Below are 18,330 nucleotides of genomic sequence, written 5' to 3' on the forward strand. Positions count from 1 at the left end.
AAGCTCCTCTTTTATTTACCCTAATTAAATTTTAATAATCACATCATTGCGCGCCGTCCGTCGACCGGAGTTTGGGATTTTCCTTTCTCTCTTTCAATTTTGCGTCCCGTGAATGGCGCTCGATCACGCATATCCCCGTGGCAATCGAAAGCACGGATGGGAAACCAAAAAAAAATGCGGAAAACCTTGCAAACCCGCTCGGACCGTGTGGATGCGACGAACCAAACGAAACGAAACAACGCCAACACTAAAAGCCCACCCAACAACAACAACGAAAATGAAAAAAAAACGTAGAGATCCCGAATGAATAAAATACACGCCGCACACGGCCGCATCCACTCCCGGATCCCGTGTCGGTTCGGTTTCATCGAACGCACGGTCAATACACGTCCAGCCCATCGGTTGACGATGATGCTGATGGTGATGATGACGGCGATGATCATAAAACATTGATAGATATTTGCGACCATTAAAAATTCAGCGTCCATCTCACGTCCCGTGAATGCAGGCGTTCCGGTATCCCGTTTCAGGCGGGGGTTTATCCCTTTTTTCACGGTGGCCCTTCCGATGTGTCCGGGCTGGACAATGGCAATCGACAAGTCGTTCATGCGTTCGCATCGCTTTCCCGAACGAACGAACGCGCGCAAAAGGGTGCGAGTCCGGCACTCAGCATTGGCCGTGCTGTGGCCGATGGTCGCATCGCAGCGAAATGTCCTTCAGCCTGTCCACGCGCCTGTCCACCCACACGGAAGATGATGTGGCGCAGACGGCACGACGCCGGTTGCGATGAGGACATGAAATATTTATTTACCGGAAACGGACGGCGCTACGATGGCGCCCGGTGGTGGTGGTGGTTTTTATTTTTATTCGCGTTTAAACTCCGATCCCAGCTGCTGCTCGTGACAGGAGGATGGTCGCTTTATCCCGTCATCGTTGGCCATCGCACCAGGACGCTTGGGTTTGCTGGGTTCGAAACGTTAAATGCACCGTCCTATCGGTTGGGCTCGTTCGCGTCTCGAAATGGTGTTCAATTTTGGAATGGAAATTTAAAGAATAATCTCATTTAAAACATTCGTTACTTACGGGTTGGAAATTTGCATGAACGACCAAAAACAAGGATCACCATCACACCGAAACGCTCACTACGATCCACCACCAGCTCGGGAGTGTTTTATTGTCATTAAATACGGTCGTGGATTAGTTTCGTCGTAGCTGAAACTAGCTGCGAACGCCACGGTACCGCCTCAACACTCCCACATTCGAAGTGTATCTATTTCGTTATCGTAAACATGATCACAACAAATGCACTTTTCCCTCCATCGATTTGCTTTTCTTTCGTCTTCTTTGTGGCCTCTTCGACGCTCCCGAATGGTTTATCGTTTGCCCGATGGTTCCATAACCATTCGCCTAATCAAACGGCCGATTTCGCGAAAAACACAAGCGCCCTTTCTCACCCCTGAACCCAACCGGACGCCCATCAGTTGGAGAAATTCACCCCCTTTCGGGATGAGGCCAACGGCTTCGGGACCGCCCCGACGTTTTCCGGTTCGGCGTTTTATCGTCCATCAACACATTTACGAGGCACATAGACCGGCTGCTGGGTGGAACTGATGCGCCTTACGAACCACGGAGCGCTTCGAGGATAGATTTTATTGATCGCAAATATCGAGATTTTCTTCGGCCATAAAAAAAAACGAACCCCCCTCCGGCCGTGTGTGGGTGGGTGAAAGAAAACCCCAACATGTGGACTCACATTTTCGGTTGCTCCGATCGGTGGCAGCGAAGACTTGTTCGGTCCTGGCAATATCCGGCTCGATGAACGGTCCCGTTTTATGATGATTCTCCGCGTTGGTCCGGATCGCTCGCAGCTCGCGTTCCCTTTCGCTCGTCTTGAACCGAGGGATGTGTGGTCTCGATTTGTTGATTGCATTTCTCGCAGCACGGGTACCCATTTCCGGAATAGTAAAAATTCCGCCTGGCCAGGAAATAAAGACAATAAAACTTAAAGGCCTCTCCGGGGTGCCAGCGAGAGACCACCCCCGGAGTGGGCCGTCGAAGCTGTTCGTGGGTGGAAAACGAGCCCAAACCAGCCGGCCAAGGAAGGCCCATTTGCATTTGCATCTTCGCTGGCGATGTGTGCGAGAGCTGGTCGTGGATTCGCGGCCATATGACGGAGGCATTTTCTTCCGCGTTCGTCGACAGATTGTGTTAACTTCTTGGGCCTTTTTTGCTGGTGTTGGGAGTCCGGAGGTTGGCCGGCGGCAATGCGACACATATGGCTTGACCGGAATCCAATTACGATTCCGGCGATGGGCTGTTAAGGGCGAGCGTCATCTTTAAGAGATGGCACGAAGCCAGCCAACATCCTCGAAAAGGCCAAAATCCTCCATCCATACGGAAAAGTCACACTCGCGTCTTGGTTCCGTTCCGTGGCCCGATGTCTCGGCTATAAAATGGCCCATGGTGGGTGTGGGAAAATATTAAAATTTGATTACGATCGGCACGGTTCGAATCAGCTTCCCGAGGCAATGGAATGGAAAATTGGACAACACCAGTCGTTCGATGTGTGCGAGAGAGAGAGAAAAAGAGAGAAAGAAAACAGTGACAGAGCAGCCGATCGTCGAGCCGTATCGTTTGCGAATTTGAATTGTTATTTTGGCTTTGACGAAGCCATCGCCACAGATCCTCTGGTGACTTTACGATCGAACAACGCCACACAATGTGTGATAAGTGCAGGATGCATCACGCTTGCTTTTGTCTTACATAATGCTTGCGCTTGTCCAACACGCGCGTAACAAATTGTTTTCGTTCCGATTTCTGAGAGTGACACAAAAATGGTGAGCTTGTTTTACAGCGCAAATGGCGTTTATTACTAACGGTTCTGTCGAAAGTGCATTATCTGCGCATAAACGCTTCAAAACGGAACATCCTTTTTTTTGTGTACCCACATCCATGACGAAAGTACCTGGAATTGACTTCACACCTTGGGCGAAAAAATGAGCATAAAGCATTCCACTACGTTCATTAAAATTGCAATCAACTTCAACTCCCACGTTCGTTGCCCGAAACCCGCTGTAAGACAATTAAAAAATATTTCATTTTCCTTTTTGCAAACACACACACGCCCACACCCATACAAAACCATGTCCAGCGCCAAGGGGGCAGGGAAATGCATCTCTCGAATGCAAACGAAACAAAAATATACGAGCAAATTAAGCCATCCCGTGTGAGCAGCTTACAGCTTGCTGCAGTCTCGACGCCAGTGTTTGCATTCGAAGCGCCCACTCGAAGCCCAGCAATGCTCAGCAATTACGCTGCGCTGTTGTTTTTGCCCCCCTTGGGGTTGGAGCGAAACATCTACATCGTCGGCTTAGTGAAGCTGCCTGGTACGAGCTGCTGCCGCGCGCCAAGGCGATGTTATTTAATTACATCTCGAGCATCTGCAAATGCGAACAAAGGCCATGCCACGATGGGAGTTGGGTTGGGTGTATGCAAAAGCGTGTAATTTAATTAAAAAAATGATGTAGCACCGAGAAACAATCGAGGTGCGCTCCAAATAGACACACGATTCTTCTCATGTCCGTCATGGTTGGGAGGTGGTTATATAGAAACTCATCATCCCCCCGTCCTGAGCGTTGGTTTTGCTTTTGTTTACTACACGAGCGTGGGCGAGAGAACACGTGAGACAGAAGAATTCGCATCACATTTAGCGCCCTTTTGCAGCGTCATCCGTTGGATGTGGAACGAGTGCGAACGAGCACGCCGTATTTAATTCCGGGATTCTTCGAATGCTCTAGCCCGAATCCCGAACCTCAGGATCGAGCGCACAACTGGAAAAAAGGATCCACCCTTGACGGATCCGGTTTTGGTGGAAAAGCAATTTGACAAAGCTGAGTCATGGTCTCTTTTTTTTTTGGTTGTTTTGGTCGCTTACGCACACGAAAACCTTCCTTGTGCCGTCAAAATAACAGAGAGAGAGAGAGATAGAGAGAGAGATATAAATAAAATGGATGGTAAAATAACGAAGTCCCCCATCGAACCCTTAACGCGGAACCGGTTCAGCGTTGGCAAGCGGGTCTTTAAAGGCTAACGAGGATGGTCCGAAGAAGGCCAGGGATACCAAAAACAAAAAAAAACAAAGCCAAATTCATTCCACCATCCGTTACGGGAGGATGGTCACGAGTGACGGGACGGGAAATCCTCGAATAAAAGAAAACCCATTAAAAAGCAAATCTCTTCCGTTTTTTTTTTTTTTTTGCTTTTGCGCTCGCGTACCCATCAGCCAAAGCGCGGTACATCATTTCCCCGGGGGGAAAATCCACTCGCACCCTCGAAAACAAAACAAAAAAGGAAGCAAAACCTTGCCTTGGATTTTAAAACCGTGCGCTTGTCCCGTGAAGAATGTTTCGCTTTTCCAGAACTTTCTCCCAGTTGTGGGGTGGTTTTTTTTTCATTCTACTGTCTCCATTTTCTGTCGCTTCTCGGATACTTTGTCTGGTTTGGGGATGATTTTCTTTCTTCCAATAGTCCCACCCAGGTCCAGGTCGTACATCCCGCAAGCAAACCGAGCCAAATCGCACCGCTTACATGGTCCGCGTGACCCATAAAACCATCGCCAAACGATGGCAGTTATTCAAATTGGCACCGATTGGGAGGGCATCGGCATCTTTTATTCCCGGCCGGCTGGTTTTTACGACCATCTTCGTCGCCCCAAGCACCTTACGCAACTCGGTCGGTGGGGTCGTAAAACTGAATTCGCTTCCAGGGCGTAAAGGGCAGCTGCAACATTACACCGTCGGTTCTTCAAGGTCGGTCATTCGGAACCAAGCGCGACCATTCCCCTTAGTCACGGTTCGGTTGGAGGAAATGAAAGCGCAATTAGTGCGTAATTGAAATAATTCAAAATAATTTCAACTTCCACGTAGCTTTGCGTTTTGCTGCACTTTTTTTTGACCGACAATTTTTTCCATTCCATTCCATTGCAGGTTCAGAACAGCATCCGGTTGCCGCTGGCTGGTCTAGCGCCACCGCGTGTGCTCATGTGCAGTGCCTCGATGGGAGCGGAAGGATCCGTCACGTTACAGCTCCGGGAAGCCGTGCAAGCCCCGGATGCGGCCGGATCCCTCGATGGTGCGCTCACGATCGGCTATCCGGATCCGGAAATGTTGGCCGACATGTTGGGCACATTCCAGGGCGCTTCGACCGGTTCGTCGGACGCGGATGCTGGTGCCTTCGATCTGCTTCAGGACACCAGCAACGATGGCAGCACGGTCGGTACGACGACCACTCTCCGGACGACGGCCGCTGAACAAATCGAACATCTCGCTGGGGCCATCCTTACCAAAGCGGGCTCCAGCAGCAGCAGTAGTAACGCCACGGTGACGATAAAAACGGAACCAGGTAAGTTGTCGTCGTGCGCTTGCGACTGGACGTCGTGTTCCTAGTTCCAAGAAGCCACAGGCTACCGTGATTTCCTTACATACCTGTCACGTACCTCTCTTGGCAAAGGAAGAACACCTTCCTAACAGGACGGTGCTTTGCATAAACACGCCACAGCACACATATTTTGCGGCAGTGGTTGTAATTTACATTTACACTGCAAATTACAACGCTCCAATCGTGCAACCGGCAACACAGCCGGTGCTCAACAAGTACGGCCCATCAACCGATCAGATTACTAAGCCTCGTCGGAAACCAAAAGCACCTGCCTGTGGATGTCGTCTAACAGGTAGCCTCGGTTTGGGCTCGGTTGCGTGCCAGCGAGCAATTTCCACTCCTGCACACCAGCACAAAAAAGGGTGCAAATGAAAAAAAAAACACGAACAAAAACCCGTACACCGGTACGAACGGTGCCTCCTAGGGTAATGAAACTCAAAGCCCGGAACCGGTAAACAACATTCAACAACTGCAAAACATCGGCTCAGTGCTGGTATCGATTCCTGCTCGATTGCGAACGGGAGGAAATAGCATCGGATCATAAAACAGGACGGCCACAGTTACCTCGATGGCGTATGTAGAATGCCCCACATCAAACGGGCTCCGCGTTGAATAAGGACGAGTGAAAAACTATCCGCTCGCTCGCTCGCTATGGTAGCCATTACGCGGCCGCGTAGCTTGGGCTTTAAAATGTTCGCTGAAAAGTTCCCTAGGCAACGGCATGGTTGCTACGCTCGGTTGCTTTGCGTCAGCGGAATTACACCGCTTTCACGTCACTCAAAACCGAGCTTGAACCGAGTGAAAATGAGAATAGTTGAGCGGTGCATTTTTCTTCTTCTTCTTCTTCTTATTCTGCTTGTTATTGTTGTGCGGAGCTTAATGTAATATCAATTACTCGAACGCATGCATACATTTTACCGGCGGCGAGTATGAAAATGATTCCCCGCTCAACCGTAATAATGCATTATGCTGCTCATTATCAATCCCCCGGTGCAAATATGTTTCCCCGAACGGAATTTTTCACCCCATTTGTTGGTCCGTAATGGGAATTCCTCTTCGCCAACCACAGGATCGTATTATTACGACGAATATTGGGTTCGTTATGATCTAAAAATTTCGCTGCATCAACGCACGGACGAGCTCCATCCCATATTGCGCCGGTTTCCATTGATGTTTGTTTGTTTGGTTTTTTTTTTTGTTTCACCCCGGTGCTTTCCCAATTCTTTATGCACACTCGACGTCGGTCTCGTGTTTCATGATTATTCAATAGTCAACCCAAACCCCACTGGGATCGTTGCATCGGATGCTACGGCGGAAAAACCCGAACACACGCGACGGGTGGGATTTTATGTTGGCCCCATCAGGTTCGCCTCCGTCTGGTTTGTTTCGCACAAAAATTTCCCGGTAAAAAACTGATCCACCCACGAACTCGACAAGGGATGGTCCGGGTGGTCATCGCTTGCCGGCGACGGTGTCCTGGCTGACCCGTCCATGGCTGACTCCGCAGCACAGGCAGCACATAAATTTATTGAAATAACTCTGCATATCTCTGTGCACGATCCTGGCACCGGGTGGTACGAGTCGACTGGGTTGGTGCGCCGGACCGCTACCAGTGGACCTTATCAACGGCACAGGATGCCCTGCAGGCAGACAGGCCAGCCCTTTTCCAACCCACAACCGTACCCGGAGCCAGTGCATAAACTTTTCAGCTAGGTTTTATGGTTTTAAAGCATATTTATGTGCATGCACATGAGCTTTGATATCGGGCTTCCATCGTGGGTCTCTCTCTCTCTCTCTCTCTCGCTCTCTCGCACGCTTCATGCTCCTTCTCTCTCTATGAACCACACCATGACCGAATCCCATACCCTTTTTCTCACACACACCCACATATATACAGACCCATTGTAGCCTTTCCCGAGCGGACGTGAGTGGTCATCTTGCGCTTACGGTGGAATGTTGTCCCCTATTCGGTTGGGTAAACTTTTGGCCTCCTCCCGCATGGGGTGGGATGGCCTGTAATTGTGCTAACCAACAATGGGAATGTGTCGGCTGGTCGGTTGTAAATGCTCGCCGGATGCCATTTGCTCCATGATAGTGTGTGCCGGGTTCGTGTGCGTGGTTAGATAAATCACTTACACGAGCGGTGCCAATTTTCCGCGAGCAACTTAATTGCATTCGAAGCAAACGCGAACAGCGCGAGGGAAGGATATTTTAAGCACACCAATTCGCGTCTTCAAGCCGCCTGTTGTGCAATAAACATTACACAAACAATCCCGATCGAACGCCGATCGATATTCGGCCATTGGACAGTGAAGAAATGTAAGCTCCTTTTTCGATTATGAGTGAGCGTGTTTATTCAAACAGCAAAAATGGTTGCTTGCTTCGAAACGTGCGCAATAAATTTCCCTCCCAATACCAGGGGCTCCTTTTTGCGATCGATCCTACCCAACCACCCGGCACTGTTAACCAACCATACAGCGTAAGCGTCGTTAAAATATTTCCTTATGACCGTCGCTTTATGTACACAAATCGCTAGCGCGCGTGCAGTGACCGTTGGGCCGGTCGGATGGCCGGAAATGTGCCTTCCGGATCCGTTTCCGTTCCGTTCCGTTGCAACCGTACCGTGTTTCCGACGCTCTCGTCGGTGTGGCTTTAAAGCCGCCTCATGCATATTTACATTAAATGTGCGCCACTATTTGCATTTTATATTTATCTATCTAGTTTTGCGAAATTATAAAAGCAAGCAACCGTTGCGGATTGCTTGCACATCGCTGCCGGCGTGTATGTGTGCCGTGCGATGGCAGCCACTGGGGGAGTTTCAAACCCCCATTTTGACCTAGGCCTCGAGGCCCACACGTGTCCATCGCGTGATCCGCATGGTTGGGTTCATTTTACCCCTTCATAACACACACACGCACACACAGAAGCTCGGTCCGATCGGTCGGAAGATAATAACCCTTCGGTGGCAGCCAGCAGCAGCCTAGCGTCCGCCTCCGAGTTTGTGGGAAAATGGACATGAAATTAATGGCACAGATTTCCCCGAGCCGACCGCCACGGACGGACGGTGGGTAGCCCGGGCCGATGGTGGTTTGATCCTGTCCGCAAAGCGCATTTGCACATGGACACCAGCACTGGACACCGTGGACAATAACGACGACCCGAGAGGGCCGAAATCTCGCCGGCTTCCGCTTTAATGAACATGAAATGTTAAATGTCACGGTGATTGACGTTTGGGACCGGTTCATTAGCGCTGCGGGACCGCTTGGTGCAGGATTTATGCTCATAAATATAAATAGTGCAAGGCGAGGTGCGGAATGTGATCGAATGGATGCATATTTCGCTTACAGCATGCTCGGTGAGCAGCCGAGAAGCGTCATTTGCTTCAGCTTTATTCGCACAAGCGCCGCTGGGCTCATTGGCATGCATGCGATAAGAGAGCATAAAAATAGCTATCGGTTCAGTCGAAAGAAGCAAATTTTCCCAAGTGGAAAAACCAAACGAGCCAGCGTGGGTTTTTTTTTTGTACTTCATTCAGGCTTTCTCAGACGCGTGCATGAACCTGGCGAAAATATCACTTGACGTGCTTCTCAAAGACGGTTCGGGGAATCACGTTCCTATCGGCACGGTACAAGTAACAGTACTCCTCGTGCACGTTAGAATGCAACCCGAACAGCTTCTAAAGCGGTGGCATCTCCGAGACATGAAATAAAAAAAATCAAACTCCACATTTTTGTGTTCTTGTGCACATTCTGTTAAATGAACCTGGTCTCGGATAGCGAAGGTGATTTGGTGTGGGGGCGAAGGAACAAAAAGGACGAACCATACGCACACACTCACACACACCCGAGCTGGGAAGGATTCGTTCTATCAGGTCTCGCGTTTCGATCCGGGCTAAAACCTTAAAACCGTCACGGTACGGTCAAGCAATCAGCACAATGCGAACAAGGTACTTTTTCTAGGGAATGGCTTTTTCTGTTTCCGTTTCCGTTTTTTGTGCTCTCGCTTTTAAGGGGTTTAAGGATTTTTCTCACTCTTTCACTCACTCCGCGTATCAAAACACCGCACGTGCAGCATCAGGAAACGGAGCAGGAATGCGAAAAAAAAGCACCTTATGGAAGGGTGCAAACGAAACAACAACAAAAAAATGGCCCCACAAATCGAAGCCCCGTTGAACGGATGCCATTTTTAACGATAAATAAATACACCGTCAACACCGTTGCACGCTCCACGTCCCGCGTTTCACGTTGGTCGAGCTTTCCTTCGACTTGCCGGCGCTTCCCCAAGGGCTCCACGGACGAGCCCAGGCACATCAATATAAATAACGAAAGCGTGAGCAGCGCAACATCAGCAGCCAAACCCCGAAGAATGGGGGAGGGAGAAAAAAAAAGGGAGAACTCACTGCAAAAAAGCGACCGGAGCCAATTCAGTTAAACTAACGAGTGGAAAAGCATCAAAGCAAGGGCTTAGGGTTTCGCGATACGAGCCCCGGTGTGCCATTGTTGTGCCATCGGGGCACTAGCTAAAAAGCAAAATGGCGGCACTCGCTCGAGTGAAAGATGATAGTGCTGTGCACCACGTGCGGTGCTACCTTCCTTTTTTTTTTGTAGGACAGCCCATGTGTGTGTGTGGGTGTGTGGGTGTACTTTGGATGCTTTCGGGAGAGCTGACCGTAGATGCGCCCTGTTGTGCTCGGAGGGTCGAGCAGTGTGGGTCTATTTTTTTCTTCTTCATCTTTTGCTCGCTTTTTTGTAACACGATAGCGCCGTGAAAGGGCTGACGAAAGGTTGGACAGGTTTCCAAGCATCGGCACACCGTTGGGTTACGCGGCCTGAAGGTCATGCGAGATAAGGCCACCGTGAAAGAATTACCTTCTAACGAACGCTTCATACTATACATGGTGCATGAGAGCTTCGTGTGAAAACGACATTTAAAAAACTCATTTCAACGTTTCTGGTTGATGTTGAAGGAATAGCGTACATTATTGTGCTACGTTAGCAAAGCTGGTAGAACAACACACGTGGTGCTTTCTGTCTGTAATTGTGACGTGTAGGTAACTTTTTTCCGTCATCCTACATCTTCCCCTATCAAATGGCACCGAATTGGGTTTCCACGTGCACGAATCGGCATGGATTCGGTAGAGTCAAATCCCAAATCCAAAACCCCCAATTAAGACCGAAAGGAAAGAGCTGATCCCGTGTAATCTTTTACGGAACAAATTCAATAAGAGCGTCGCTGCAATGTGCCATGAATTGCAACCGGATCCAGTTGAGCGGTGCCCTTTATGTGCTTCATTAATTACCTGAAAGCATTCAACCACCAGCTCCAGCTTCTACGGGGGCTCTAATTTACCGACCGAAATTAATTTGGATTATCGACCAAAAGGGACACACACTCACAACCGACGGTAGACGACATATACCGGATTCCGCTTGCAATGCAGCGCCACAGGACCAGTCTGGTGCATCCTTATTGCATTCCGTTCAATTATCTCTAATCCGGATAAATTCCTCTGAACTGCGAGATCGGAACCGAGCCAAGATCAAAGCCACTGAGTTCTTGCATCTTTTTTTTTCCCGTGTGTATATATGTCTCACTCTCCTATCCGTACAGCTTTTGCGTGGATGCTTCGGGGATTCTTTTTTATCAATTTCGTTGCGTCCTTTTTTTTTTCGTGCGCCCGTGCGAGTGCGCCTACACGATGGCTAATCCGACAGTGGCAATCTATAAATCCGGCTCTGTTCCGGCAAGCCGTCCTTCTGCTGCTTAAGCACCACGCCAGCAAAAGCCAGCAACGATACCGTCCGGTGAGATCGAGCCAACGATGGCAAAAACCGCACGCCAGCGAGCCAGGATGATGGGGATTAGGAAATCTCATTTCGATAGTAACTCCACTCGCAGGTTCCTTCGAGCTTCGTTCAGCTTCAGCGTTCATGGCGCGCGCAGCGATCGAAATGTCAACCCCAATATATTGATCGGATTTTTTTTCCTTGCCTTTTCTCTCTCTCTCTCTCTCTCTCTCTCTCTCTCAGGCGCGAAAGCTACCACCGACCAGAAGGGCAATGTGTCCTCGAACCCGTTCAGCCACTCGTCCAGCCTGTCCAGCAGCACCAACAGCCTGTCTCCGTCGTCGACAGCCATCCTGCATCACGGCACCACGATGGTGACCGTGAAAAGTTCACCCAATGCCGGAAGTGGCGCCAGTCTCGCTGCTGCCAGTCCCACAGGTCTCGTCCTGACGACAGTGAACCGTGCCGAGGCGGCCATTTCGCCGGCGATGGGGTCGGGAAATAGCAGCGCCTCGTCGTCACCGTCGGCTGCGTCCTCACCGGGAGCGGTTTCGTTGAGCGGGTTGTCTGGGGGGTTGGTCAAGAAACCCCGACCTAAGACGGTCTCACCCACCCGGCATGGGCCGCAACAGTGTCAGGTAAGTGCAGGGCATCGCTGGTGAGCCAGCTGTACGCGTGAAGACGACCGTTTATTGCAATCTCATTATTGATCGCGGTTTCGAACCTGCTGCGATGGTGGCAGCAGTTATCGTTCGATTAGCCGTTTAGCTTAAATTGCACACTAAGTGGGGTTTATTAACATTATCATAGTGTTTTGAATCTGTTTTCTGCTGAACAGGGGTTATTTCGTTCGTGTGAGTTGACGAGCTAATTACGTTCAGAAAAGATTTTCCTTTTTGACACAAATATTCCAATGAAAATAAGCTGCAACCAGCCACGTAGCATCCACGTTTCCCGTTCAAAGTCCTTTCAACCATTTCGATTCAGGGCAACAACATACCATTCGAAGATTGTGGAATGCATCTCGTACACCTTCTGCTCTTAACAAATGCCCCTTATTTCTGCTCCACTCAGAGGCCATTGAAATAGGGTACTACTTATTTAATTTAATCTACGTGCCGCCGACGAAACGATCGCACCAAAAACTCAGACGATGCTGTCGTACGATAGCCTCATTTCCGGTCTCTAGCACACGGGCCAGGCATCGTTGAGTGTCGGAATGCTTGCAAATGCAGCCAAAGCACACTCGAGCCACGCTGATGATTAAATCGTGCACGAAAACGACTCATTTCGGAAGCACGACGCGTTTTCGATGAATGAGCTTGCGCGCTTTTCGTGCATTCCATGCATATATCCGTCAACCGTCGCCTGTCAGCACGCAAGGTCGTTTCGTCCAGACGCAAGGATCGCTTTTTTGAAGTGGAACAAAATCCTCGAACGTAGCAAGCGGCCCGGAATTATAGCCAAACGAAGCTTATTTCTATGGCAACGTGATGGCAAGGGGGGGGGGAGAATAGTTTCCCCTTCCGGCTCTTGCTGGAATTCATTCGACGTGAAAGGAAAACTGCCAAATGAAAATGCGTTCAGAGGATTTTTTTTCCCTACCGTAAACCGAATCATTACATATCCCCGAAAGGATTTTCGCCGTTTATTTTTTTTGCCTGCCCGTCTGGCTGTCTGTCTGTCGAGCAGGATTCGAAACGTTTGCATTTAGCCTGCATTTTTTTCCACTGGGAAGCCAATTGCAAGTAAGTCTTTTGCCGAAGCCCAACCACCACCCAGCGAGTTGTGCAAAGTGAAGCAAAAATATAATGAATTCACCGCATCCAAAATCCACGCAAAAACCGTGAAGAGAGAGCTCTCCTTGAAGTGGGAAAAAAAATCAAACGTTTTCCACATGAAGTCATTCGCCAAACGGAACCAACCGCTTCCCACTCAACGGAGCAGCCTGCAGACGTATCATGCTCGAATGTAACCGGCGAACTGGCGAACGAATCGGTTTCCGTTTCCGCCTGCCGTCGACTTAATTTTTCTTCCGCTTTCACGTGGCCCAAACGCGCCATATCCCTTACGCTCGATACGACGCTTCCGATTATGACGGTCGCGTGGTGATAAGCACACCAACGACACTTCACGGATGTTCCACAGGCATCCTAGGGGGGGGGGAGGGGTTTTCCATCGTCTCACCCAACAAGAACGCGACTCACAAGAGGGCGGTGATATTAAAATCATTTAGGGAGCGGAAAAGCACTTTATAAATATTTTCCCGCTCGACGTCAAGTCGCAACTCTTCTTCGCGCTGAGCACGAGACAGGGACAGGATTCACTTTAGATCATATCCTTCCACCCTCATCCCGCCTCCCCAACCACCCTTTGGCATGTCCTGTGTGTGGAAATAAACGTGCCACGAGGCATCATCGTGCTGCATCATCGATGTCGTCCTACGCCCGTTCGAGCCCTTGAGTTCCCATTTCCCAGGGGCAGGTCGATTTATTTTTGATCGTACCCAACCGTACCGTCGTCACCTGTTTGTGAGCCTGTCCCGGCCCAGAGTTCGATCGAATGTCGAGTGGTGGAAGCCTGGTAGCTGGAACTGGTGGGGCAGCGAGCTCGACACAACATCAGCCAGGCAGAAGCAGGAAAATTCGTCCTGATTTTATTTGGCCGTATCGTCGGTACGATCTGGCCTTGCGACGCAGCAATACCAACGCTGCTCCCAGTCGAGCACAAATCCGTCCTTCCCGGAAAGCGATAGCGAGACGACTTCAAAGCAACATTTTCCTCGAGCGCGTGCGTTTTTCCTCCCACCCACAGCGCACCCGAAGCTGCCCGTCTCCCGGGCTGTTTGCGCTAGGGCATGATAACGATATCCATCTTGTTTTTCCATCGCCCAAAAAAAAAAAAAGCGCCACCCCACGCCATCCGTAAGGGCGGCCGTCTTGAGGCTTACGGTAAACATTCAACAGATCAAAAAGATGTTCATTAAAAAGATGGTGCAGTAAACACGTTCGTTTGCGGAAATCGGAGATTTCGAGTAGAAAACAAGCCCGCGGCCGTCTCCAGCCGGGCTCGCTACCGACGGTTGCCAGCGAAAGGGCGGGCGGCTGCTGTCTGCCGAAGGGATGGCCATTAAATGGGGGTGGGGGTGGGATTTGCAGAAGAAGAAGAAGAAGAAAAAAGCTAAATTTCAATAATACAAATGGAGGCTCTAATTGCACACATCGCACTTTTGCAGCGGTGGAAGCGATGAAGTTGAGCCGACATTTGTTTTTAAATATTTTTTTTCCCCCATTGTACACATGTTACTGTGTACGAAACTTCACGAGTTGTTGTTTACGCTCGAGAAGGTAATTACTCAAAAGCCTCGTGCCCTGTTGCGGAATGTGGAAACTTGAGCGTTTCATCTGCAAATTTTCCACCCCCACAAGCACGGTGTGAGAAACTCTGTGTCAGTTCACCGGGAAAACGGGTAAAGCTTGTTCCGGAAGGAAGCGACCCCGAGAAGTGCGTATCCGATGGACGGTTCGCATTTTTTTTTTCATCTTGTTTTTTCCTTCTCTCCTTTCTGTTTGTTGCGAAAACTTGCTCTCCCCCACTCCGATCGTGAAAGGAAAGGGTACGACCTAACCCTTTTGATTAACTTTTCGGCCCAGTCATGGCTCGGCAGCAAGGGCGACGCTCGAAGGTCAAAATCAAAACGAATTTTCAATCATTAATCAACCCAAGTTGCCCGCGCTCGGTGTAGCATGCAAAATGAAGTTTTTCACCAAAGAGGCAAAGAGCGCTTACCAGCAGCGGGCGCCTTGCAGCGCTTGCGTTAGATCTTTCCTAGGAACCCGTTTTCCCAACCATGTTGCCATAGCAACTCGAGGACGAACTCGTCTTGTGCGTTGCTTCGCTACCTGGCTGGATAATAATAATCCAAGCCCAAGTCCAGCCATCCGGCCCCCCCCCCCCCCCGGTCCGGCGTGTAAGGGTAATAAACTATAAATCTTCATCTCCATTCCTTCGTTTTGACGCTGTTTTCCGGTTCCGGCATTTTTCACCCGGCTCCGGGGCACCGGAAGGAAAATCTAATCGGCAGGTAGCTCATTTGTAACTTTATGACAAGCGCCAGTAGCGGCCAGTAGCTAGGATGCGCCAAAAAGGACGAGAAAGGAAAGAAAAACGGAGCGAAAAGAAACTCATCCCCAACAACCCGATCCCAAGGACGAGTGCGCCAAATCGAAATAGCGAAATAGCATTCCGTCCCAAGCCGCGGTGGTGATGGTTCGTCACGGGGCGCCAATTTTCTTTCGGAAAATGACTCGCCAGTCGCTTACTTGGGCGACCCGACACCGCCATCGTGCTTCCACCCCATCCCCGACAGCCCAGTCGGTCGCTTTGATGATGAAAGGCAACTTGTTAAATCCGGATCCCAGACCAGGTGGCTTGGAATGGGTCGCGCAAAGCTCGAAAAAGCGGCTCGAGATTAATAAGGATTTTCCTTTCCGGAGCGCACTCAATAGATCACTAGCAATTGAGGGTCATTAATTTGTGCGCGAACGAGCGGGGGGGGGAAAGCCGGCGCGACCCGGTCGTCCTTTTTTTTCCGGTCCGGTCGCTTCGTGGCTGCACTTAACGAGATAAACCATTCGCCAAAGTCCGTCCGTTCTCCATCCGTTCTTTGCCCGGTGAAAAAGGGGGCTGAACTTTGGCACTTGTACCTATTAAGCTCAATTTGTTATCGGTCCGGTATCGTGTCCGTTTTGCTGCATCGACGTTCTAGTCGTTCTTTTTGCCTTTGCTGGGTTTTGTTTTATTTCATTTTCTCCCTCTCGTGCTTGGTGTGATGCCTGCAGGCGCTTTAATGAAGACCAACGCTTCCTTCCAAGGGGAGCACCGAGGAAGCGAATCATTCAACAGAAGCCCGTTGGCCGTTCAGATGTTGCAATTTATCATACGAAAAAAAAACTCCCCCCGATAGCCGTTTGCGCGATGGATTGGGCGCGCATTTCTCGAGTCAAAGCCCTGCCTTAAAGAAGCTATAAATAATCAAGCAACATGCAGCGTGAAGACGCCCTCGTCTAGGGAAACAGTGCGCCATCGTCTCATTAGGATACACGCGTACACAGAACGGAAGCGGAACGGAATGCAGCAGCACAAAGACGCTCCATCCATCCGCCGGCGTGCTTCACTAGCGATCGCTAACGGTGTGGGTTGGAAGAAAAAAAAACCACGAGCGATAGCGAAACAAAGGAGAACGAAATTAAAATCTCATTAACAGATATTGCGGATACCCGTGGCCCCGGGCATGAGGGTCTGAAGCAGATCCTTAGCAGATCGGATCCAAAAGAATGCCGCTCGAGCTAAAAGTTCCTGCGATTGCTCGAACAATCCCCTTCGGCTCGCTTCTTGCGATTCATGCCGGCCGCGCGCATGTCGGTGCCTTTTGATGTCGATTAGAGACGCATGCTGCACATTTTTTCTCTCCATTTTCTTCTTTTTCTTCCATGAGTCTTTCTCGCGTCGCGTTATTTTCGCTAATGACCGTAGTTTCCAAACACGTGGATGGCATGCTGCCAACGCAACGGCTACTTTGATGGGGTGTCCATATTTAAACGGGGTGACTTTATCTTCCACCTTAACGATGAAAAATTGTTTCCCTTCACAAATGCGCATGGAAATCAGTTAACTAGTGCTTTGGGTTGAAAGAAAAATGATCATTACTCACTAAAACGATTTCAAAAACACACATCGATCGTCCGGAGGAGTAGGAGAAATAAAAAAAGGGCATTACCATTACCCATAAAAATGCCAAAACAAAGTAGCTCCAATCTTAAAAACCTTCCTCTTTAATCAGCGTAACCGCTAAGCTCCCCGTTCTGTTACATGGGTTACACTTAAAAGCACATTTACGACGTCAGTGTAACGCGTGCTAACCCGATCCCGCCATAATGAATAGCTCGTGCGCCAAGGACGTGCTCTCATATGGGGATTCCCTGGAAGCTCGAGCAAAAGAGCAAACCCCATCCTAAGCGGCGCTAAATCCCACCACTTCGCTCCACCCAACTCATCCCGCACACAACCCTCGGGTTTGGGTCTCCAGAGACTACCCCGACGTGGATGTGGTATGGTGGAAATTGCTTCGACATAAATTAAAACTTCCATCCCACCTTAGCCCGTCACGCCGGAAGTGTGTCATTTGTAAGTGCGGTTTCATCCTGCTGCTCCTGCCTTTCCGGAACAAAACCCGGGTCTGAGGACTGAGCGTTGAGCTTGGATTTTTACTGTCCACCAGGGCACCATCCGGCGCGATGCCTCGTCCTTCTGCTCGCGCCACTAATTCTTGAACTAACGAGTATCCTTTCCCCACCAGCGGACGATGGCCGTTCGGTTGCTTCCGGTCACCCTCACCGGCACCATGCACGGTAGCCCGAGCAAGACAGCAAACGGGGATAGTAATTACGGTTGATAGAGCATCAAATAATGCCCCGGGTGTGCTGCTGCTGCGTGGAGAGTTTTCCTTTTTCCCGAAACGCGCCACAGCCGCCACGACAGTTAATGAACTATAATAAAAATAAAATGAGAAAGTGAACCGACCGATGCTGACCGTGGCGGCCGCAGCTGGCCGTTCGGTCCGAATGGTGAAGGAAAAACTATTTTCCCAGCCACCGGAAGTGCGCTCCTGCATGCTGCTCGGGTGAATGGTACAAAATGGTGAAATAAACACTGCAGCAAACGTCGGCACTTTCCGCGTTGCCCATGACGAGCTAATTTACAAAACGCGCGAAACCGAAGGGACGCGAAAAAAGGACAAGTAAAAGCAATCCACCTTAGCAAGGGCGACGCGCTCCATCGGGTGGATAATAATCATTTCCGGGAGATTGCAATCTTTGCAGCCCGGTTGCTGCACCTTACCACACTCAGTGGATGAGCCACCGATGGAGCAATTATGTGCCCAAGAGCAGCATTAATTACGATTTCCGCTTATCGGACGATGGCGGAATGAAAGCAAAAGCATTCGCTCTAACGCCACCCGGGCGGTGGATCTCACCATCGCAGGTCATCGTAGGTTTTCTTGCTTCTTTACGCACAGCGGTGGATGAAAAGAATTCCACCGGCTAAG

The 18,330-nt window shown here is 50.0% G+C and overlaps 1 protein-coding gene across 1 annotated transcript in view; it reads left to right on the top strand.

The window, feature by feature from the left end:
* The first annotated feature begins 5,024 nt into the window (after positions 1-5,024).
* LOC128731560 (mucin-5AC) overlaps positions 5,025-18,330 on the top strand; it is a 38,982-nt gene continuing 25,676 nt past the window's right edge. The window contains exons 1-2 of the mRNA XM_053824691.1: positions 5,025-5,400; positions 11,466-11,860. Coding sequence (XP_053680666.1) covers positions 5,040-5,400; positions 11,466-11,860 — 756 coding nt within the window. The 5' untranslated portion in view covers positions 5,025-5,039. The remainder of the gene's footprint in view (positions 5,401-11,465; positions 11,861-18,330) is intronic.

Source organism: Anopheles nili, chromosome 2 (assembly GCF_943737925.1).
Source record: "Anopheles nili chromosome 2, idAnoNiliSN_F5_01, whole genome shotgun sequence".
NCBI lineage: Eukaryota > Metazoa > Arthropoda > Insecta > Diptera > Culicidae > Anopheles > Anopheles nili.